The sequence below is a fragment of the Podarcis liolepis genome, assembly GCF_965112155.1.
Source record: "Podarcis liolepis genome assembly, chromosome: 16".
Lineage (NCBI taxonomy): Eukaryota > Metazoa > Chordata > Lepidosauria > Squamata > Lacertidae > Podarcis > Podarcis liolepis.
In genome coordinates, this window is record NC_139567.1 from 3,747,083 (window position 1) to 3,770,624 (window position 23,542).

At 44.5% G+C, this 23,542-nt stretch overlaps 1 protein-coding gene across 2 annotated transcripts in view; it reads left to right on the forward strand.

Annotated features, from left to right (window-relative positions):
* Positions 1 to 23,542, forward strand: part of DOCK5 (dedicator of cytokinesis 5) — a 143,765-nt gene that overhangs the window by 91,878 nt on the left and 28,345 nt on the right. For both annotated transcript variants that reach the window (XM_083480330.1, XM_083480331.1), the window contains exons 26-36: positions 1,159 to 1,295; positions 2,596 to 2,691; positions 5,747 to 5,845; positions 13,501 to 13,595; positions 15,177 to 15,255; positions 16,969 to 17,069; positions 19,715 to 19,773; positions 20,601 to 20,755; positions 22,492 to 22,577; positions 23,234 to 23,390; positions 23,472 to 23,512. In XM_083480330.1, coding sequence (XP_083336456.1) covers positions 1,159 to 1,295; positions 2,596 to 2,691; positions 5,747 to 5,845; positions 13,501 to 13,595; positions 15,177 to 15,255; positions 16,969 to 17,069; positions 19,715 to 19,773; positions 20,601 to 20,755; positions 22,492 to 22,577; positions 23,234 to 23,390; positions 23,472 to 23,512 — 1,105 coding nt within the window. The remainder of the gene's footprint in view (positions 1 to 1,158; positions 1,296 to 2,595; positions 2,692 to 5,746; positions 5,846 to 13,500; positions 13,596 to 15,176; positions 15,256 to 16,968; positions 17,070 to 19,714; positions 19,774 to 20,600; positions 20,756 to 22,491; positions 22,578 to 23,233; positions 23,391 to 23,471; positions 23,513 to 23,542) is intronic.

The following is a 23,542-nucleotide window of genomic DNA, read 5'->3' on the forward strand; positions in this document are numbered from 1 at the left end:
GCCCTCCTCTGCACACATTCCAGCTTGTCAACATCCTTCATCAATTATGGTGCCCAGAATTAGACACAGTATTCCAGGTGTGGTCTGACCAAGGCAGAATAGAGTGACACTATTACTTCCCTTGATTTGGACACTAGACTTCTGTTGTTGCAGCACTAGCTTTTTTGCTGCTGCATCACACTGTTAACTTGTGTTAAGCTTGTGGTCCACTAAGACCCCAAGATCCTTTACACATGTACTGCTAGTAAGCCAGGTGTTCCCCATCTTATATTTGTGCATCTGGTTCTTCCCACTTAACCACAGAATCTTACATTTGTCCCTATTGAAATTGTTAGTTTGGCCCCATGTTTCCAATATGTTAAGGTCATTTTGAATCCCGATTCTGTCTTCTGTAGCATTATCTACCCCTCCCAGTTTGGAGTCATCTGCAGATTTGATGAGCATCCCCTCAGTTCTTTAATCCAAGTCTTTTATGAAGACATTGAACAACAACGGGCCCAGGACAGAACCCTGAAGCACCCCACTTGCCAACTTTTCCCCAGGATGACGAGGAACCATTAATGAGTACTTTGGGCATTTGGTCAGCCAGCCAGCTACAAATCCACCTAAATGTTACCTCATTCAACCCACATTTTACCAGTTTCTTCACAAGAATGTCATGGGGGACTTTGTCAAAAGCCTTGCTGAAATCAAGATACACTATATCCACAGCATTTCCCTGATCTACCAAGCGCGTAACTCCATCAAAAAATGAAATGTAATTTGTCCAGCATGAGGGCTTTGGGGGGGCTTTTTATAATGAGTGTCAAGGTATGTGTGTGGTGAGGTGTGATGCATAATGGACTATATCAAATTGTCTTGCATTTATTAGACTTTCTGGAGCGGACTCAGAGCGGGTTAATGTTATCGTAGGGTTGCATCCAGCATTGGTTATACTCGAGTTGAGCCATTGAAGTTAATGTTCAATTAATGGGCAAGACTAACTTAATTAAAATGGATCTATTATCAGTAGAAGTTGATGGGATATAACCCTTATGGGTCCCTTTTCTGTTTCTCAACAAGTGTATGTTTTTCTGGAAGGTTAATGCATTCATAAGTTCAAGCACACACCACCTGATGTGTGGATCCTCTATTATATTTCCCTATTGTGTTTCACAGAATGCCGAGATGTTCTCCTGCCTCTGCTTGTGGACCAGTTAAGTGGTCAGCTGGATGATAATTCCAACAAACCTGATCATGAAGCTTGTTCACAGCTCCTTAGCAATATTCTGGAGGTTTTGGATCGGAAGGAAGTGGTGAGTGTCTGAATGACTGTGATGCCTTTATTTTTCAGAAGAAGGACTATTGTCCCAAAGCAATACTGAAGGAGCCCACAACTTAATAGAACAGGTTCTTCTATGCATCTTAGCTATAATCACTGAATGGCTGAGCAGTGCAGCAGGGGAGGGCAGAAGATCACAAGGAACAGAAGTCAACTCAGACTATGGAGAGAGAGCAGGGTCTTGCTTAAGTCATCTGGTGGGCCGATTTAGGCCCCTGGGCAAGAGGTTCCCCATCACTGGATTAGGCCAACACACACAGTTTGAAAAATGAGATTAAACTATAGCAATCAAGGACCGACCCGTCAGCACTATATATTTCAGGTGCTGTTGTATCACTTTAACAGTTATGGCTTCCCCCAAAGAATGCTGGAAGTATAGTTCATTAAGGATGCTGAGAGATGTTAGGAAGCCCCCTTTTCCCCTCTCGGAGCTACAATTCCTAGAGTTCCCTGGGGGAAAATGATTGATTGTTAAAGTACTCTGGGAACTGTAGCTCTGTGAGGGTGATGGGGGAGGGTGTCTCCTAACAACTCTTGGCACCCTTAACAAACTAGTCTTCCCAGAACTCTTTGGGGTGAGAGGGCCATGGCGGTTTAAAGTGATATAATAGTGTTTTAAATATACAGTGTAGATGTGGCTTTAAAAAAAAGTTAACTTCCTTTGTCAGTGTGATCTGGACTCTCCCTCAGTCCCATTTCAGGTAAGTCACAGGAGAGAGGATAAGAGAGAAGAGGACAGGAGCACAGGTTGTTTGTCTTGTTCCTTAGGGATTGGGAGATATTCAGTTAGGATTTTCATGTGAATCTGCCTGATTTGCACTTTCTAAAACACTGTGTGAACCGAAGCACACCTGTCCTTTGAAATTTGCACTTCTCTGGATTTTGCAGTACAGTTTTTCAACCAAGTAACCTGTGTGAAAGTTTTTCTGTTAGGGGAAGGTACATACACTGGTGGAAATGAATAACATGTGAAATGTGTTGCATTTGGAGGATTTGCTTGCAAATATGTGTGCATTGGGTAAAATCACATGCAAAAACTGTCACTAAACTGTTGATGAATTTTCATGAGAACTTTTGAAAAGAATGAATAAATCTCAAATTGAGAAACTGAATGAAATTGTCTGATTCATCCATCTCTGCTGGTGGCTGAAGACTTCTCTAGAACCTCTTGTGATGAATGTCCAGCCAGTCTGTTTCTCTGCAAGGAGAATCCCTGTGGAAGGTGTTGTGCCAAGATTCTGTCTAAACAGTTTGTGCTTGTTTAATATCCTCAGGGACCCACGGCAGCTCACATCCAGCTGATTATGGAGCGCCTGCTGAGGAGAATAAACCGGACAGTGATTGGAATGAGCAGACAGTCTCCTCACATTGTGAGAGCAGTTCTCTTGACTCTTTGGCTTTTGTTTTCTTTTGTTTTGATGTGCACGTCCCTTGTTTTGAAACTTCAGCAGTCTGGAGCCTACACTGCTGGGCAGACCTTTTACTCAATGTGTGACTGTCCTGTTGTGATGTAGTGATGGTTGGCCCACACCTGTGCTCTCATGAAGTGGCCTTTTCTGATGAACCCATGGCAATCATGCATGTTGGCCATCACTGGTTCAGACGTGATGGCCAAACATACCTTGGGCTCACACTCTCCCTACCTTCCTTCCCTTTCTGGTAGAGTTTCCTGTGGCATATATTGTTGCAATTGAAATCATTCAACCCCATTGCAAATCAGGTTTATTATCAAAATTTACAGACTTTCAGATGTTTGCAATGAGCAAATCAAACAAAAGCAATTGAAATAGTTCAACACAATGCATGCTTTAAGTGGTTTCTCCAAATTCAGCTGAAAATTCAACATGCTGACTTCTCCAGTCTCACTATTATTCAACCCCCTAAATAGAATTTCTCACAACAGCACAAATACAACAGGTGTTTTCTCAAGCAGACCTGATGTGCTTGAGCTGGAACACATGAGATACCTGAGGTGGCTAGGGGTTTGCTAAGTGTCAGATTTGGCTGCATGTTAGAAATATGGCTGTCAAGAGAATGGTCCAAGAAGGTACGAGAAGAGATCATCGCCCTTCACAAACAAGGAGCAGGATACAAGAAGATAGCAAAGGCACTAGAGACACCGCTGGAAGCATAGTTTGCAAGTTCAAAGTTAAAGGAATAGTGGTTACACTACTTGGATGAGGCAGAAAAAGGAAGTTATCTGTGGCGGCAACCAAACTTCTGAGAAGGAAGGCTGGGGAAAAACCCCGCGTGACTGCAAAAGAACTTCAGCAAGATTTGATGTCAGCAGGCACTGAGGTTTCAGTGAGCACAGGGAGGTGCGTACTAAATGCAGATAGTTTCCATCCCAGAACTCCAAGACGTGCACCACTACTGACCCAAAAGCACAAGAAAAGTCGGCTCCAGCATGCTCAAAATCAGATAAATAAGCCAAAGAAATCACAGAGGTTCTGTTCTGTGGAGCAATGAAACAAAATTGGAACATTTCTGCCCCATGAATCAGCACTATATCTGGAGGAAGAAGAATGAAGCCTATGCAGAAGAGAACACTCAGCCTTCGGTGAAGCATGGTGGTGGCTCGATGATGCTCTGGCACTGCTTTGCATCCTCTGGCACTGGAAACTTGCAGCATGTGGAAGGCAGGATGGATTCATTGAAGTATCAGGAAATCCTAGGAGGAAATGTAATTCCATCTGTGAGGAAGCTGAAGCTTGGGTGTCATTGGATCTTCCAGCAGGACAATGATCCCAAGCATCCCTCAAATTCCTACAAGGCTTGGTTGCAGAAGAAGTCCTGGAAGGTTCTACAGTAGCCATCACAGTCACCTGACTTGAGCCCCATAGAAAATCTCTGGTGGGATTTGAAGAAGGTGGTTCCAGCATGCAGACCCAAGAATGTTGCTGAACTGGAGGCCATTGCTCATGAGGAATGGGCTCATATTCCTCAGGAACGCTGCCGGAAGCTGCTGTCTCGTTTGCAGCAGGTCATAGCAGCTAAAGGCTACTCTGCTAAGTACTAAAGATGTTTGCCATGAAGGGGTTAAATAATAGTGAGACTAGAGATGCATTTTCAGCTGAATTTGGGGGAACCACTTGAAGCATCCGTTATGTTGAGCTTTTTGAATTGCTTTTGTTTGATTTGCTCATTGCAAACAGCTGACAGTCTGTAAATTTTGATAATAAACCCAATTTGCAATGAGGGTTGAATAATTTTGATTGCAACTGCAAATTGGTCGGCACAAAGCACAGTTGTCCCAGAATGGAATTGGAATCTATAGTTTGACATGGGTTCCCAATCCTGGGTAGGAAGCAACCTATGGTTCATGGTAAGCTTAGTTTACCAATTTCAGGTTTTGTGACAAGTTACAGTTATTGCAGACTAACTGTGTGAGAGAATCAGAACATGTGAAGAGGGCAGGGGGAGCGACATATGTGAGTCATAGCCCCCATGGCTAAACCATGATACTGAGCCTGGAACTGGCGGCTGCATTCAGATGTCACAATAAGCTGTGGTTTATCATGGAGAGAAACCTATCCTTGCATTGCAGCTTAGCCCTAAACTGTGGTTAATCTTAACTATGTTTTGTTTTGTTTTATTTTAAAAAAAACACACCTCACAAGCCATTGTTGAAGTTGGCTGTTTCAAACAAACCATAGTTAGTACTAAACAGTTTGTCTGACCTTCTCCAAGGAGGCTGGGGGAGCAGGTGAGTCCACTTGTTTCCATTACGATAAACCATGGTTCTTTGAGACATCTGAGCGCAGGTATTCAGCCCCAGTACCAGGTAAGCTGCATTCCTCCCATGTATACTTATCTCCCCGCCTCCCACAAAACTAAGTAAGTCGCTGGATTTCCAAGAGACCACATATCTCAGGTAACTTCTCATAACACAATTGTGGGGCCTGGACAACAGTTTTGAGTTTTCAAGAGGCAAAGTTACAACACATGCTGGAAAAAACCAACAAACCTAAAAGTGGCTACAAAAGTAAGCCTTGGCAGAACAGAAACTGCTGGGGACGTTCTGTATGTCTGCAGAGCAGCTTCGCCAGCCAGGCCCCATACAGACGTTTGAGCTTCAACTCTCATCAGCCCCTGCTAGCACAGTGCTGGCCAAAGTTGATGGAGAATTCTCGTCCAAACATCTATAGGGCCCCAGGGTGGTGAAGGCCGATGTTGACCAAGTGTTTGGGGTGGTGAATGGTTTGCATTTTCTCCCCCCACCCCATCTTTCCCCCCAGTCAGCTTTGAGAACTGACTTGTATCGCTTCACATCTTAAAAAGAGCCCTGCTGGATCAAATGAAAGCTCCATCTTACCCAGCAACTTGATGCTTTTGTGAAGCCCACAAGCAGAACCTCATACCATTTTCAGTCCCTTCATCTTCTCACATGTGCTCATTTGACAAGGGGTTTGTTTTTGTTTGCAGGGTAGCTTTGTCGCCTGCATGACAGCCATCCTGAGACAAATGGACGACTCCCATTATACCCACTACATCAGCACGTTCAAAACCAGACAAGATCTTATTGTAAGTCTGACTGCATTTTGATGTGGGAGGAGGATGTTACGAAACTCACGCGTAGTGGGTCTCTAATCTTTGTCTTTTGAAAACTGGGTCCTTTTCCTCTGTGCAGCACCCTGAGTTGTGATCAGAGGTGCATATTTTCTAAGAGATACACAGTGTGGTGGTTGGTTGAGTTTAACTGCTTAAGAATCTCAGGTTTCTTTAAACAAATAGAAAAAGATTAAAGTCAGGTTTCTAATCCGTTAAAGTTATGTAAATATGCTTTGAAAGTATGTGAGTCACACCTGTTGAAATTACAGAAACCAGGAGGCATAGCTGAATAAGATTTCCAAAGGGCAAGAACGGGGCGGGCAATAGCAGAAGGTACCAGACTCAGCCCTGATTGGAAAGACCTTAGACAGATGCTGCCAGTCAGAGCAGACAGTGCTGAGCTAGATGGATAAATAGCCTGTATAAGGAAGGCAGCTTCTTGTGTTCCTAGCCCCTCTCGCACAACTAGCAGAAACAAAATAAACTCTGCAAAATGCTTTACGCAAATACGACTGATTTCATTCTCTGGTTTGATACTGGTCTTCCTTTCCTGCCTCCTGATCCTTTGGGGTATCTTTCATTCAGTCTTTGGCTGGCTCAGGGCCTGAGCACTGTGGCATGGAAAAACCAGTAAGGAGAGCAGTTTGGAGACTGGCATGTGTTTATGTTCACTGGGTGGGGGGAGAAACTGGGAGTGGCGTTCTGTCTCTTCCACCGTGGAGCTCTGCCAAGAGCTCGAAGGGCTTTGACTTTATTTGGCCTGATGGGAAGCTGGCAAATTTTGAGCCATCAGGGTTGGCTTCCAGAAAATGAAGTTGTGTGTTTATTACTGTAAGGCCATGTGATCCGTTTGCAACCAAATCCCCAGGCCATTCAGATCTTAAAAGCTGTGTCTGTTGAGGTTTTCATTTCAGAATTTCCGCATTCAGCTCAAGTTACTCAAAAGCTCCTTTAGCGTAGAAGGTCGTAGAAAACCGTGTGGGAAGCTCACTTGGGAAAACTCAAAGGCTGCCGAGGAGTGTTTTATTGCAACCATTTACAAATATATCTGATGAGTTTGGCTCCCAACGTTTGCCCTTCAAGTCAACTGCAATGCTTGGGTTCACTTTCCCATCAGGCACTATTAAAAGTTGCCTTATATCGCTCTTCCCCAACTTGGTGCCCTCCAGCTGTTTTGCACTACCACTCCCATCAGACACAGCCAGCATGACTGTATATACCATATATAAGTATTTTGGCCAAGAAACCAGTTTTAAAAATTCGTTGGAGCCCTTTTTATTTGTTTAGCATTGAATTTATATCCCACCTTTCTTCCAAGGAGCTCAAAGTGGTATATGCTGTTCTCCACCTCCCTGTTTTACCATCCCAACAACCCTGTGCAGTCGGTTAGGCTGAGAGACTGAGCCAAGGTCGCCCAGTGAGATCATGGCTAAGTAGGGACTGGAATCCTGGTCCTCGTTGAAGAACTACTATACCATACTGTAAGCCAGTTTCATACTAAATCTCACACAGCCTTAACAATTGAAATCTTTTTAGTAGCCCCAGGACTTGGAATCAAGTCAAGCTGTAAGGTGTAAAAAGAAAAGTAAAAGGTAAAGGGACCCCTGAACATTAGGTCCAGTCGTGGCCGATTCTGGGTTTGCGGTGCTTATCTTGCTTTATTGGCCAAGGGAGCCGGCGTACAGCTTCCGGGTCATGTGGCCAGCATGCCTGAGCCGCTTCTGGAGAACCAGAGCAGCACATGGAAACGCTGTTTACCTTCCCGCCGGAGCGGTACCTATTTATCTACTTGCACTTTGACGTGCTTTCGAACTACTAGGTTGGCAGGAGCAGGGACCGAGCAATGGGAGCTCACCCCGTCGCGGGGCTTCGAACCGCCGACCTTCTGATCAGCAAGTCCTAAGCTCTGTGGTTTAACCCACAGCGCGACCCGTGTCCCAAAAAAGAAAAGTAACTTGAAGCAAATTACTTCTCACAGTGGCAGTAACATACAGTTGCCACAATCAAAATACGGGTCATGTTACCAACAAAATCCAATTACAAATCTCAATTTTATAAAAGGTATCAGTCACACATGTCCATAGCTCAGTTGGATAGAGCCTGGTGGTGATAAAGCCAAGGTTGCAGGTATGATCCCCATAAGGGACAGCTGCCTATTCCTGCCTTGCAGGGGTTGGACTAGATGATCCTCAGGGTCCCTTCCAACTCAAGGATTCTATGATTCTAATTCCAGGTCACCCACCCATTATTCCCACACAGGTTAGGATTTTATTTTTTAAGAAAAATGGAGTAATAAGGGAAGGGTGGGGAATCAACCAAGGACAAATGCAGAGTCACTTTTGGAATTACTGTTTTTATAGCCCTGCTTCCAGACCTGGCCAGAGTGTGCAGACTAATTTGCAACCAAAGCAGGTCTCCCTGTTGCTCAGACTAGCAAGCAAATCTTTCCCAGAAGCCTTCATTCACTGGTCAAGTATGTCGTCTGACCTGTGCTGACCATTGATAGAAGGAGGTTTCCTTGGCTGGTGTTGCTTTTCTCCCTGTAGCTCCTTATTTAGCCAGAGCAGGGTACTGGTGCGAAGCCTAAATCCCCTTCTGCCATTTCTTGCATCATCAGCTGAAGACCCCCTGCAAGGCTTCAGTCTTGACTGACAACCAAAATTTGTACCTAGGTTGTCACACTTGCCACACCTCTCTCTGTTTCCATTAGTCACTTTTCTTCTTGGAATGTTCTTAGTTGCTTAAAATGTTTATATGCCTCTTTCTTTTAGCAATAGCTCAGATTACATTTGTTCTGTTGGGGCGAGGGTAGTTCCTTAATGGGTATTTATAACAATTGCATATTGGTCAAGAGGAGCTGTTAACATTTGGCAGTTGTTCCTTTGATTCCAGCACCCTAGATCTGCTGAGAAATATTGCCATCTGCAGGAAGCAGGAATTCCTGAATGTTTGAGCTGTGTGGTGTTTGTGCACATGTGCTGATCAGGTGAACAGACAAAAATCAACAGCGTAACATCCAGATCCTACCCATGGGCTGTATCTGATTCCAGTCCTACTCAGAGTAGACTCATTGAAATTAACAGATCTGGTTCAGTTAGGCCATTAATTTCAATGAGTCTACTCTGAGTAGAAATCAGTTGGCTACAACCCCATGTTTCCTGGGCAGGAAAACCTCACTCAGTCCAATGGGACTTATTCCCTCGCCAGTGTGCATAGGATTGTGACTACAGATCAAGAAATTCTCTCCAAGCAAGTTTTGCAGAGCTACCTTTTTCAAGCAGCTGTCTTTCATCAGTGAGAGATTAGCATGATCAGAGAGGCCAATGTCTAGCTCATCCTTTTGCACTTAAGCAAGGTGATAAATCTTTAGTTCCTTGGGTCAATTTTCTTTTGAAGAAAGGCTGAAGGATCATTGATTGATGTCACCATTTTGGAAGCGTCAATACGTGGCATGTCTTGAACCTGGGAATGGTTCATTAAATCAGCCATGTGGCCTGTACTTTCTCCAGTCATGACTTAAATAGCTGTGATGATTCTAGAGCAGATTTCTGGAACCTGGTGCCCTCCAGATGATTTGGACTCCAACTCACATCATCCCTGCTAGCTGGGGCTGGTGGCAGTTGGAGTCCAACTGGAGAGGATCAGGTTGGGGAAAGTTGAACTCAAGCCACTAAATGTTGGCCATTTCGAAAGAAACGTTTTGAGTCCAAAACATCTGGCGGGCACCAGGTCCAGTCTACTTCGTTCACAATCCATTTTTAGCAATAATAAAAACAACAATAATAATAGCTTATGAAGGAATAGGTGTGTGTGTACTGGGGGCACTTCGGGATTACTGTTAGTTAAGACTCAGATTGCTTTGGTGGTATGGAGTGCTTTCCATCCACTTTGACTAATGGCTCGGCTGTGACCCTATATGGACAGGAATAGCCTAATTTCTGTTGTCTGCATTCTGGTAGCCTCCAGATTAGATTACTGCAATGTGTTTTATGCGGGGCTGCATTTGAAGACAGCACTAGTAACCATTTAGTTTCTGAGCCAAATTTGAAGCTGGCTTTGACCTATAAAACATTATGCAACTCAGGAACCAAGTACCCCAAGGATTGGCTCTCCTCACATTAACCAAGATCCTTCATTAATCAGCCGAAGCCCTAATCTGTGTGCTGCCTCCAAGGGAGGCCCAGAGGGTAACAACACAAGAACAGGCCTTCTCAGTGGTGGCTCCCTCTTTGTGAATTCTCTCCCCAGGCAAGCATGAGTGTCACCATCCCCAGGCCTCTTGACCTTCCTTTTCTGCTTATCTTTTAGTGGGGCTGAACTGGATCTATTCTTTCTATATGTTATTGAGCATTTTGTGTAGATTCTAATCTTGTTTTTACACTTGCTTTTAACGTTTGATTTTGTTAGTTGCTTTGAGCTCAGCTTTCTGGAAAAAGCTGTTTTGCTGGCAATGTGACAGGGAAAGAAATTCACTCTATCAGGAAGGCAAGATGCACTTTGCTGACTCTCCAAATCAAGCTTGGACACAGTAAAATAATAGTAACCAAGTCAATATACACACAGGGTTTTTAAAAAAAAAATCTCTGGGAAAATTTCATTCCTATATAAAATTAACAACCATTCACTTGTAGGCCTTCTAGTCCAGACATGGGTCCCCTACGTCTTCAGGCTAACATTATTAGTCTGTTAATTCTTATCTCTGTGGTGCCCTGTGTCAGCTGGAATTCTGTACATCAAGCATTGATTTGATAAGGCTTAGCAATACTTCCCTTAGCAAGCAGCCATCCCCATTAATCCTTCTGAAACAATTTCATTTTCCAGTTCTGTAGCAGTGCTTTGATCCCAGCCTTTTTAATGAATGACCACCTTATGAGGATCCCTGTGTCTTGTCTTGGGATCTACGGTCTTGCTTATTTATTGTTTATTTACAGTATTTATAGCTTGCTCTTTACTGAATATTTTCAATACTAGAGTGGGGAACAAAGTAATAAGCAGAGAAAAACAGTATACAAAATCATGTAAACAGGTCCAAAGAACAACAATGTCATGATCCAATCATAAGGTAAATCAGCATGACTACAGTAACAAAAAAAAATAAACAAATGTAAGATATTAAAACAGAATTAAATAGAATAAACCACTCATGGTCTTAGAAACAGTTCCCAGCCACTGTCTCCCCCTGTCTCTCTCAAACACTGACAGCAGCCTTATTGTTGGGCTGCTCTTTAAAAATGAGCCAACCAGTGCGTTGGATGTAGTCATGTTTTTAACATACTATGTTGACTGGCCTTTGGTTGATCTGCATGTTGACAGCAGACACTGTGTGCTCGGTCCAGCCACACACAGGTACCCTGTATACAAAGGAACTTTTCTCCATCAGAGTTGCTGCATTCTCTCATAGGCAGCTTTCCAGGGGCTGAATGCAGTTGTGAGTGCAGCCGGGGGGGGGGGGCTGGAAAAAACTGCTGGTGTGACCCTTAACTTTGAACAGTAGGCTACATTGCAGTGCTGCAAAAGTGCAAGGTTTCTGCACTGAATACTCCCCATCCTCCATCCAGGCAAGCAGAAAGCATTGTCACAGTTCAAGGACTTTTCCCAGCCAGGCAAAAGCACTGGAGGAGGGTGCAGTTCAGAACCTGTGAATGGTGTAGCTTGGGTAGGGATGATCACAGAGTTGTAGAGTTGGAAGGGACCCTGAGGGTCATCTAGACCAACCCCCTGCAATGCAGGCATCTCAGGTAATGCTTCCGTGACAGAGGGCCATGCAACCTCTGCTTAAAAACATCCAGTGAGGGAGTCTGTTCCACTGTCAAACAGCTCTTGCTGTCAAAGATGTTTAGTCAGAATCACCGTTCCTGTACTTGAATCCATTGTTTTGGTTCTTACCCTCCAGAGCAGGAGAAAGCAAGTTTGCTTCATCTTTCATGTGACAGCCCTTTAGATTTCTGAAGATGGCTCTCATGTCTTGATTCCTGAAGGTCAGGTAGAAACTGCACCCCCCCCAATGCATGCACACCACACACACACACACACACACACACACACACACACACCTATGCTATAGGGCCTAGTAGAACCTTTCTCTTCCCGCCCCCCACATGCTCACTCCATAGACATATGCCAGGCTGTTTGAGAGAATTGGGGGTGAGGGGCTTGTGGGGGCTTCTTGCCTTCCCATGCAGTCCTTGTCTCCAGTCAAGGAATATAAGCTCTCAGATTGTGCTGGCTAGATGCACACATCTAAGGGAGGCTCACACAGGCCTGACATTCCTCTAATGGCCTGGCATGGTGCCTGCCCAGGTGCCTATGCCCACATACCCAAGGGGAGAGGAGTCAGGGCTGGGAAATTGGCTGAGGTTCTCGTGTTATGGACCAATGCACAGCCCCACCGCCGCTGCGTTTTTAAAACCAAGCAAACATTTTCCCAATGCGCCACAATTTCCCAGTGGCAGTGCAGATGTTTGACTCTGACCTGACTGAAGAGTTTTGACCCACAGATGTGCTGTGCCACAGATAAGGCGGCAATTTCCTCTTTCCTCCTTGGTTCTCGGACCAAGGAATATTGGGAAATTGCTTGGCAGGAGGCGGGCACCTTCCTGGTCCCATGTTTGGCATTGATGGTGCCCAGGGGAGCATGCTGGAACACAGCTGTGTGACCTTTGCAAATGTGTGGCGCTTGGCAGTGTTGGGAGACAACCCTCCCTTTTTTACAGGCATCCTGCTTGGTGTGTCCTTGCTCTGGGGATCTTAAGGAGCGCAATGGAGACTTTTTGTGATCTTCCTGTGTTGGCACGGAGTAGGCAAAGGCAGCCAGCTGTCTTTTGATTTATTTCAAAATTGACAGTTTACTACAGGGAGTGTCCCTACTACTGTTGGAGTCTCTGAGTAGTATCCAGTGTTAGTCATATTCAGAATAGGCCCCTTGCAATTAATGGACGTGACTAACTTAGGTTCATTCGTTTCAGTGAGGCTACTCGAAGCAGAACTTATTTTGAAGACAGTCACCTTTCCTAATGGCATGAAATCCAGTTTAGTTTGCAGTGCAAAATCTTTGACTTTTTAAAAATCTTCTTTTGTGGCAAATTGCTGAGGGTAGTGTATAGGGTCCCATTCCCTTTACCCTCACAACACTCTTGTGTAGTTTTGGCTGAGAGGGACTGGCTGTTCTGAGGTCCTTGGGGTTGAGAAATAAAATGGACTATCCTGTATAAGAGCTTGGGCAGCTGACCAGAATACTGAACAGAAGCACTCCATGCTGCAACATTTTGCTGCAGGCCCCACTACCTAAGTACACATAAATGTATCCACAAAGCCCCCCCACTGCATCTCCTTGGGGGACCTTGAAGTACACAAGCTCTTTTTCCTGCACATTGACCAGCCCATCATAACAACAAGCATGTCACTACTATTAAAAAGTGATTTTGTTATTTTCGACCGAAAGACAGGTCTGTGGAATAAAACCTAGAGATTTACAGGACATCTTTCCCTAGATTTGCTATCACGATGTCTTTTCCTGGATTTGGATTCATCTCCATTCTTTTGAGATGTACAGGAATTCGTCCGCTGGTATAGATGCTGGGCTTATATAGCTCCCTTCATTCCTTTTTATTGTTTTCTTTGCTTTATAGGATTTCTTGATGGAAACCTTCATCATGTTTAAGGATCTGATTGGCAAGAATGTCTATGCAAATGACTGGATGGTCATGACCATGACACAGAGCAGGTAAAAAGTCTGTTCCCACACTTGATTTAGACGTCGTCGTCCCCCCCCCCCAAGATGGGAACATGGGGCTTTAATTTATTCGTTTAGCGCAGCGCATAAAGCTGTGACTTTTTTCACATTCATAGAAGCCATGTTAGAAATGCTTAAAGATTTAACCTGAACTTAAGAATACTCTCATATATCTCACAGAGGTTTGAGTAAGGCAGGGATGGAGGGGCATAGGAGAGCTGTGAGTATATGTGGGGCTTGAAGGAGCTGTGAGCCAGTGGGGTGGGGGGGTGAGGTGAAAAGCAGCATGATTATCCCCACTGGAAGATGGTGTGACGGACAGCTGAGCCAGGCCAGAGTCTGGTGATGCAGTGGCTCGGAATTCCACCAGAGGGCTGGAGCCTCTCTCTGATTGGCTACCAAGAGGGGGGTGGAGCCAGCGCTTTGGGAGGGAGAATAAAAGGAGCCGTTTGAGAGAGAGGATTCAGATGGGGAGGTGGATTAAGAGAGAGAAGGAGAGTCAGGGAGTCAGTTCTGGTCTGTGTGCGACAGCCACTCTGAGGAAAATATCTCCAGCTAGAGAAAGGGGCCTCATAGCTTAGATAGGAAGACATTGTGTGGAGTCTTGGGAGGGTATTCAGAGAGGAGTGAACTGGGGGGCTGAGTTGGAGAAGGAGAAGCTGTGAGGACACCGTCTCCTTGGGTCTCATGTCGTCAGGAGGAGAGAGATCTTCTAGGAAGAGAAGAATCCAAATCCAGTCACAAGGTGGGGGGGGGGGAGATCCTGGGTCTGTTATACTTCTAGAGGTACCTCAGGAGTGGGAGTGAGAAGAGTTTGGGGAACAGACTGAAGGTTTCACCTTCTTTAAAAACCAACGTATTATGCTGTAACATCTACACAACAACTAAGTTAAAAACTGAAGTGAAATAACTGGAAATATGCAGAGTCTTCACCATCTAGTCTAGAAACCCGTAACATCTGAGGAGTAATAACTTAAAATAAGCAACTGAAGTTTAAAAGAAGTTGTGCATTTACTACCTTATTTAGAAGCCTGTAATATCCACTAGATTTGATATAATTATTAGTAAGTTAACTGTTCCCTGAAATAACTTTATCTCCTGAAACAGCATTTGTTTTTCCAGCTTTGTTCTACATAATAAATCTTTGTTACATGTTCATCTGCCGGAGTGTCCCAGGTATCAAAGTTTTACCTCACACAAAAACTACAAGTTGACCCATGGTGATTATGGAGTGTGCAGAGGGGGTTTGCCGCACTTGGTGGTGGAGGTGGAATTGCCGCAGGGGGGTTAGATGTTCAGCTGGAGGGTGGGGCGTAGGTGGGGTTGGTGAGCAATGTGAGCAGGTTGTGCATGCTACACTGATATTTTATAAGAGTATATGAATCCTTTAATAAATAAATAAAAATGACTGGTTGACACCATTACTTGGGAAAATGTGTGAGGCAAATCACATCAAATATCTTGCAAGTGCCATGTGGGCCACCACCTCTTATTTATTTTTACCAGGATGGGCAAGAGATTTGAGCCTCTCTTTTTGACATTTTCTCATCTGTACGGACTTTACTTTTCCAGGATTTTCCTCCGAGCCATAAACCAATACACCTCTGTGCTCAACCGTTTCTTTCTCGATCAGGCAAGCTTTGAACTACAGGTAAGGATGAAATGCAGCCCTGCTTTGATCATGAATGCTAAAAGTCTGAACCTGCAAACACCTCTTGTAAAAGATGTTGGCGATGGCCATTTGAAATTGGATTCTCAATCAAAAAAAGGTGCCAAGGTTGAAAGGTTGGATGATATTTAGCTGTTTGGCTCAGAAAGAAACACCTGCCTGAAGGTAGGGATGGAGGAAAACTTTGATTTGTCCAGATCTTTAAATGGGACTGACCTAATTCACACCTCCCAGACCAATACATGACTTTGAACAGCTGGTACCCTAATCTTAGGGTTGTGGGTTCAACCCCACATTGGGCAAAATATTCCTACATTGCAGGGACTTAGACTAGCCTTGGGTCTCCCATCATCCCTAGCTAGCAAGTGGTCAGGGATGATGGGAATTGTAGTCCGAAAACAGCTGAATACCCAAGGTTGGGAAACACTGGACTGGATGACCCTTGTGGTCCCTTTCAACTCTACAATTCTAGTTCTGATTTCATACCTCTAACTTTTGTGATACAGTTTTCAGCTCAAAAACATAGCAAAATGTGTATTTTTATATTGTATTTATTTAGACAGTTTCTATGCATATACATCTGTGTGTGTGTGTGTGTTTAAAGCAGGATATAACTTATTTTAAAACTTCATAAATTTAAAGATCTAATATAAAAAAATACCAGGAAAAGTCCGCATAATGGAAAACCATGATTATTTTATTTATTATTACCACATTTATACCCCTTCTTTCCTCCAAGGGGCTCCACCCCTCCTCATATTATTAGCAGAACAGTCCCATGTGGCAGGTTAAGCTGAGAGACAGCGGCTGGTCCAAGGCCACCGAGTGAGCTTCATGACCAAGTGGAGATTTGAACTCTTTTCTCACAGGTCCAGCAATCTAACCACTACACCACACTGACTCTTAACTCAATAACAGCTAAATGGAGTATCCTCTTAAACATCAGGAAAAAATCAATATGCACAAGGCCGGACCTTGGTAATATGGCCCCCTGTGCAAGGCCAAAATCTGATGCCCTCCAGCCCTCCCCTCTCCAAAACTAAGGGAAGTACCATGTTTTGGGAAGGAGGTGTGAGGCTCTGGCAGGGTGCCAGAGCCCCCCCCGCCTCTTTCCCAAAGCTGGGTAAGTGCTAACTAGGCTTTAGGAAGGAGACGGGAAGGTGCCCCATGGCCCCTGCGCCCTGTGTGGGGAAACCAGTCGCACTGCCCTAAATCCACCTCTGAATATACATGAGAATTGATTCTAAAGAAATACAGTGGAAGCCCCACATTTTAGCACAATGTAAATAACAAATCCACAAAAGAATAACAACTGAAATATCAACTTTTTAAAATAATGCCATTAATAACTAGGCAAAAGGAAAAAAATAACTTGCTCTTTTTGGCCCACCAATCACTCAGGTGAACAAGCCAATCCCTTTATATTTCCAAGCCCCTACACAACAATAAACACAATTTAATTACAACTAAAATGCTGCTCAGTTCCACTCAAGCATATCCTTACATTATCAGCACACTCGCAACCAGCTATAAACCAATATACTCAAACAGCATGACCGCTGGTTGGGAATGATGGGAGCTGTTCTTAAGCGGCATATGGCTGCCCTGACAGTTTCCTCTTCCCTGCTGAAGGTCTGAGACTTGTGACATCTGTCCTGTGCAGTGTTTCAACCATGTTCTTCCTCTCCTCCACAGCTGTGGAATAATTACTTTCACTTGGCAGTGGCCTTTCTTACCCACGAATCTCTCCAGTTGGAGAGCTTCTCCCAGGCTAAACGGAGCAAGATAGCCAAGAAGTAAGTTTTCATGTGAGTTTCTCCCCACTGTTGAACTTACTGGGGACACATTTTGCACTTTCAGCTGCATGTATTGAAGGAGACAGATGTATCTGTAAACGTGTGGCGAATATGTCCCAGGGAGCTTTGTCCAATTGTCACTCTCCAATGTGTATCCACTGTGGTTTTTATAAGCACAAGTCATGCCTTCAGGCTTTATGGCAATTGCCTTCCACTTTCTACCGCTCCTCTCTCTCTGGATCCAGGATACACAAATCTTACTTGATCAAATCAGTTTTAAAAATTAAATCCAGTAGTGACCGGTGCTCACTAGGACTTTTAGGACAGGGAGACCAACAGTAGGTGGAGCCTGGGCCACTGACCGGCAGTGTCATTTTGTCCCCCTTCTCCTCCCTTCTGAGTTTTACAATGGGCAAAACTGAGCATGAGGAGGAAGCTTCCAGGCAGGGCCACCCGCTGTCCTGGTTGGCAGTAGGAAGACAGGCAGGGGGCTGGCTGAGAACAGGCTGAGGTGGACGGGGCACTGCCCCATTTCCGCTAATGAGCCAGCCACCACTGATTAAATCTGTCTACATTTGCATATGACTGCAATAGTTTTGAAGAAAAAACACATGCTCACATTGCTGTTGGTGTCTGCCTATGCTGCAGCAAGTGCCATCTTAGAAGAGGAATTCTCTTCCTGTGTTTGTAGACGTAGGGGTAATATTTCTTCTAAAATGCCACCGGCCACTTGCAGTTTTTACAAGTAAAAACAGTGTTTGTTTGTTTTTAGAAATGGCTTGTCTGCAGATAGTACATATCTGAATTGATCCAAAAACGGGGGGCGAGGGGGGGGCGTATTTGATTAACTCCACCTTCCCCAACCTGGCGCCCTCTAGGTGTTTTGAAGGTACTGTTCCCACCAGCCCCAGGCAGCACACACCATTGTCAGGGATGATGCAAGCTGCCCAAAACATGTGGAGGGCACTAGGAAGGAGAAGATTGATTAAAGTGGGGCTGGAGTACTTGTGGTCCTCCAGATGTTCCTGAGCAACACCTCCCATCATGCCTGACCATCGACCATTCTAGCTGAGACTGAGTTGGGACCAACAACAACTGGAGTCCTACCTTTAACTCCAAACTGCTACCTGGGGTTCACTTTTAGCTTAAAAAAATAATAATCAATACATACAGCAAAGTGTCTCGTGACACTTTAAGATTATCTAATTATTGCAGGGCGAGCTTTCAAATATCAGGGAATAACTAGATGGTGTGGTCAGGAAAGCTATATAGGGTGGGAGTGGGGTGTCAGAGCCACAGCAGGCAAGGAAGAGATTAAACACCCCATTCACCACAGTCCTAATGGAAGTATCTTGCTCCACCATCCACACCTTTCCTATTAATTATTCTTTGTCTCTATCAAGTGAGACTCTTGGCATCATATCAAGCTTATCCCTTAGAATCTGCCTCCGTCAGATGTGTGGAGCATTTCTCCTTTTATCTTTCCGCTCTCTTTCTACTCACCCTTTTTTTAACAACAAGTAAAAGCAAGACCATGGTGCATCACACCTGAGTAGGACCACAGCCTAGTAGTGGGCTCATTGCCCACAAGCTGAAGATCTGTGCTTCATGGCAGGAAGGGAAACATGTGGCCTTCCTGATGTTGCTGGATTAGCCTTCCCATCAATGCTGACCATTGGCTGTGATGGCTGGGCTGATGGATATCAGAGTCCAGCAACTTCTGGAAAGTGAATGTGGCCTGGTGATTGCATTCATTGCTTTGGACCTCACTTTTTGTCCATGGAGCTTGAGGTGGTGTACATGGTTCTCCCTGTCTCCATTTAAGCCCCATTTAAGCTGAGAAGCAGTAACTGGCCAAAGGTCACCCAGTGAGATTTGTGGAGGGGTGCAGATTTTGAACCCTGGTCTTCCAGGTCCTAGTCTGACACTCTAACCACTATACCACACTGGTGTAAGCATGTTTTGATATATATGCATGGGTTCCTGGTGAGATCAAGACCACTCTGCTCCTCCAATGGTTCTTTTGCTGCTGCCCTTAGTTACAGTTTGGCTTAGTGTGCCTTCCAAACCTGGGCTTGGGGCTTAGGCCAGCCAAAACCACAGGAAGAATCTTGACTACAGTCTGAAAAACTTTGCTGCAGACCCTCTTGGCTCTTAAGATCAGCAGAAGGAATTGGTAATTCCACTGCCCTCAGAGGTTTAGGGAGTGGTGACCCAGGAGAAGCCATTCTGTGTGGCAATTGTGGCATTCCCTCCCCTCACAGGGGCACCTGGAACCTTCCTTGTACAGCTTTCATCATATGCCAGCAACATACCTTTTCACCCTGGCGTTTGATACTTCAGATATGTATTTTGGGGGCCCACTGTAGCTGTGATTGCAATTTGTTTCAAACTGTTTTTAAAACTGTATTTTATACTGGTGTAACCTGCCTTCTAGTGGTAGTGGTAGTAATAATAATAAGTCTATTAATAGTAGTAGTCTGGAGAGAGCTATAGCACAAGCATGAGTTCAGACAGCATACTATGGCATGGCTTTCCTCAGCGCAGGAGAATGAAGCTACCATGATGTGCTCTCTGAATATATATTAATTGACTGATTTTCCCTGGATGTTTCCTTCACTCTTTCACATACACTTTCCTTGTAGATATGGGGACATGAGGAAGGACATTGGCTTCAAAATAAGGGACATGTGGTACAATCTAGGTAAGTTTCATGCATCACCTAAGGACCTGGAGAAGCAGCTCTGAGAATCTCAGAGACCAACTGCAGAGAGTTTGCAGAGGTTTTTTCAGTATTATCCACATGGACAATTTAGACAGATTCATGGAGGAGAGGGCTGCTGAAGGCTACAGAGCAGGATGGCTGTGCTGTGCCTCTACAATTGGGAAGCAGCAATGCTTCTAGTTGTTGCAAATCACAGGCGGGGAGATACTGCTTTGTGCTCAAATACTGCTTTGAGGGTTTCTCCCAGGCATCTGGTTGGCCACTGTAAGAACAGTATACTGGACTAGATGGGCCATTGGCCTGATCCAGCAGGCTCTTCTCATATCCTTATAAGACTGGCATCCTCTCTCCAGGATTTCATGCCAGGAATCCCTTCCCAGCTCTACCTGGAGGTGCCAAAGATTGACCATGGGACCTTCTGAAGACAAAGCAGATGCTGTACCACTGAGTTGCAGCACTTCTCCAAATAATTGAAATAAAGCTTAGTTAACAAACTCTGATATCAATGGGATTGTAGAAGTAATCCAGTCTCCAGGGGTCAGCTTCCCCTAGTGTTTCCCCTTCCCCTTCTCCCACCCACCCATCTTGTGCATCTGTGTCAGAGAAGCATTTAATCCTAGAGTCCCCTGCAGGAACTAGGGGAGGTGGAAAGGGAGTGGTCAAGCAGCAGGTGCTTCCATTGTGTGTTTTGCATATGAAAGACTAGGAGAGGATTAGTGGTTGGGAAGCAGCTGCCTGTGTTTGCCCTGGAGACCTGTAGCAGGCAAAGCAGCCATCTGCCCCTAATCCCTTTTTTCTGTTTTCAGGGCCTCACAAGATCAAGTTCATCCCCTCTATGGTAGGCTCGATCCTGGAGGTGACCTTGACACCTGAGCCCGAATTGCGAAAAGCAACCATCCCTATATTTTTTGACATGATGCAATGTGAATTTAACTTCAGCGGCAGCAGAAACTTCCATATGGTATGGACCAACTTGTAAGGGGGCAGCAAAATAAGGGAAGGTGGAGGCAATGGGAAATTGAGAATTTGGGTTTGGGCACTTTGAAGCAGAGTATCTACAACAAAGGATAGAGTTGATAAACAAACCAGCATCAAACCACGGTTCAGCTGGTTGTCTCAACTGGGTGGCTGCCTGGTTTCTAACAGAAGGTTGATCTAAGTGGGATTATTGAGGAGAGGAAAGAAAGAGTTTCCCCTTGTAGGTTCCTAGCAGGGATTTCAGTAAATAGGAAGTTCTCTAAGGCAGATCATAATACTTTGTCTATCTAGCCCAGTGCTCTCTACTCTGACTTCTTTAGCCCCTTACTTGTTTGATATGTGTAAAGAAGTTACACAGTGAGCTTGTTGGCAAGAGTAGATGATATTGTATTTAGGGGTGCCCAACTCTCCCAGCAGTGACTAGGTGGCTGGGATCATCTTGTGGTCTCTGCAGGACCTCCTCCACTCTCATCTTGGTATGTCCCAGTCATTTCTCTTTTGAGAGGCTCTAGGTCTCCTTGCATACCTGGCAACATACTGGGATGACGTCATAGGGTCCATTCTGTATGATGGCGTCATAGTTCACCCTCAGTTGTGGCACAGATCCAGCATTAACCTCCATCTTCCTGGTCTAAAATCGCATGGGGACCAGCAGGAAGTGTGTGGTTCTACTTCAGAGCAAAGAGAGACGAGCTTAAGCAAATGGGTTGTAAATTATATTGGGAATAATCATAACAGACAGACAAAACAGAATTATTCTTTGTAATGTTAATGTTTTGCATCACACATACCTTAATACGCATCATTTTGTGTTTTGATTGAATTATCTGGAAATATTCTTGTTGGGCAAACATATTTTAATGTAGGAAGTTCAGAAATGCCTGCCATATTTGCCATTGTTTGTTAGTTGCAAAAGTGTGCGTTGGAACAGGATTGGCAGATTTCTGGCTTGTCAGATTTGCTTCATTTTCTACTAGAACCCAGAATCTACCTGAGTCAGGTTGCATCTGGCATCCTGCTGGAAGTAAAGAACAGGATGCCTTTTGAGCCACATTCTGAGCCTAGATATTTGGTTTCAGTACCTGAACAGATTAGGGACGCGGGTGGCACTGTGGGTTAAATCACAGAGCCTAGGACTTGCCGATCAGAAGGTCAGCGGTTTGAATCCCCGTGACGGGGTGAGCTCCCGTTGCTGGTCCCTGCTCCTGCCAACCTAGCAGTTCAAAAGCACATCAAAGTGCAAGTAGATAAATAGGTACCGCTCTGGCGGGAAGGTAAACGGTGTTTCTGTGCGCTGCTCTGGTTCGCCAGAAGCAGCTTAGTCCTGCTGGCCACATGACCCGGAAGCTGTATGCCGGCTCCCTTGGCTAATAAAGCAAGATGAGCGCCGCAACCCCAGAGTCGGTCACGACTGGACCTAATGGTCAGGGGTCCCTTCACCGTCACCTGAACAGAACTGAACTCATAGGCCTTTTTTCACACACAAGTCCAGTCCTAGTTAGCTTTCGTTATTTCAGCTGCCTAATTGAGGTGAAAACAAGGCATTTTGCTGCTACTATTGTTAAACATTTCAGAGTCAGAAATGCTTGCCAATATCTTGCAAATCACCCAGCATTCTGCTGGTAGATCTCAATCTATCCTCTGTCCACTCCTGCAGTAGAACAACAATAGATCATTCTCTCTTTTCGTGTTTTTGCTTTTTTGTCTGTCAACTTGTAGTTTGAAAATGAGCTGATAACAAAACTGGATCAGGAAGTTGAAGGTGGTCGTGGGGATGAACAATACAAGATTTTGCTGGAGAAACTGTAAGTGTGTGAGTGTTTTTGCTTGCCTTTCTAGAACCCCTTTTCTCCCTGGTGAGGTGACTCTGTCTCCCTCAGTATTAACCTTCAGGAGATATTTCCCTATTTACCCTAGCATTTCATGGCTGAAAGGCACTGTTCCTGGAGACCCTGAGATCAATGATTGTGAATGTTTTAAAAAGTTTTTTTATTATTTAAAAAACTTTTAAAGAGCTTTAAAAGCTGCTTTTTCGTTGATATTTTTTGAAAATATTCTGCAGTTGCGGTGTCTGCCATTGGTATTATTAACAATAATAAAGTTCCACTAAGATGTGACATTTTCTTTTTGTGCTTCAATTGTTTGGATCCAAAAGTTGCATGACTGGAAGGCTTCTAGCACAAAAGTGCCTCCCCAGTGCAGACTTCCACTAATGCAACTTTGGCCCTAACACAACATAGGATTGAATCCAACTAACCTCTACTCAGAGTAGACTGAGCCCTTTGAAAGTAATGGAGCCAAGTTAGCAATTTCTATTAATTTCAAGAGGTCTACTCAGGGTATAACCAGCACTGGATAAAACCCATAATGTTTTATTTATTTGTTGTAAAACCTAATTATAAACTTCTGATTTTCTCTCTTTGTCTCCCACTTCCCTTGTACCACACACATGACCCTGCAGCCTGTTGGAGCACTGTCGGAAGCACAAATACCTCTCGAGCTCAGGCGAAGTCTTTGCTCTCTTGGTTAGCAGCCTGCTAGAAAACCTCTTGGATTACCGGGCCATCATGCATGACGGGAGTAAAGAAAACCGCATGAGCTGCACTGTCAATGTGCTGGTATACACCTTTTGGTTTGCATTATTCTTATTTGTAAAAATCAGTTCAGTTATTCACAACCATACTTTTTTACTTTTGTAGAATTTTTATAAAGAAAAGAAGAGAGAGGATATCTACATCAGGTAGGCCATGTTACCTTTAGGCTTCACTGT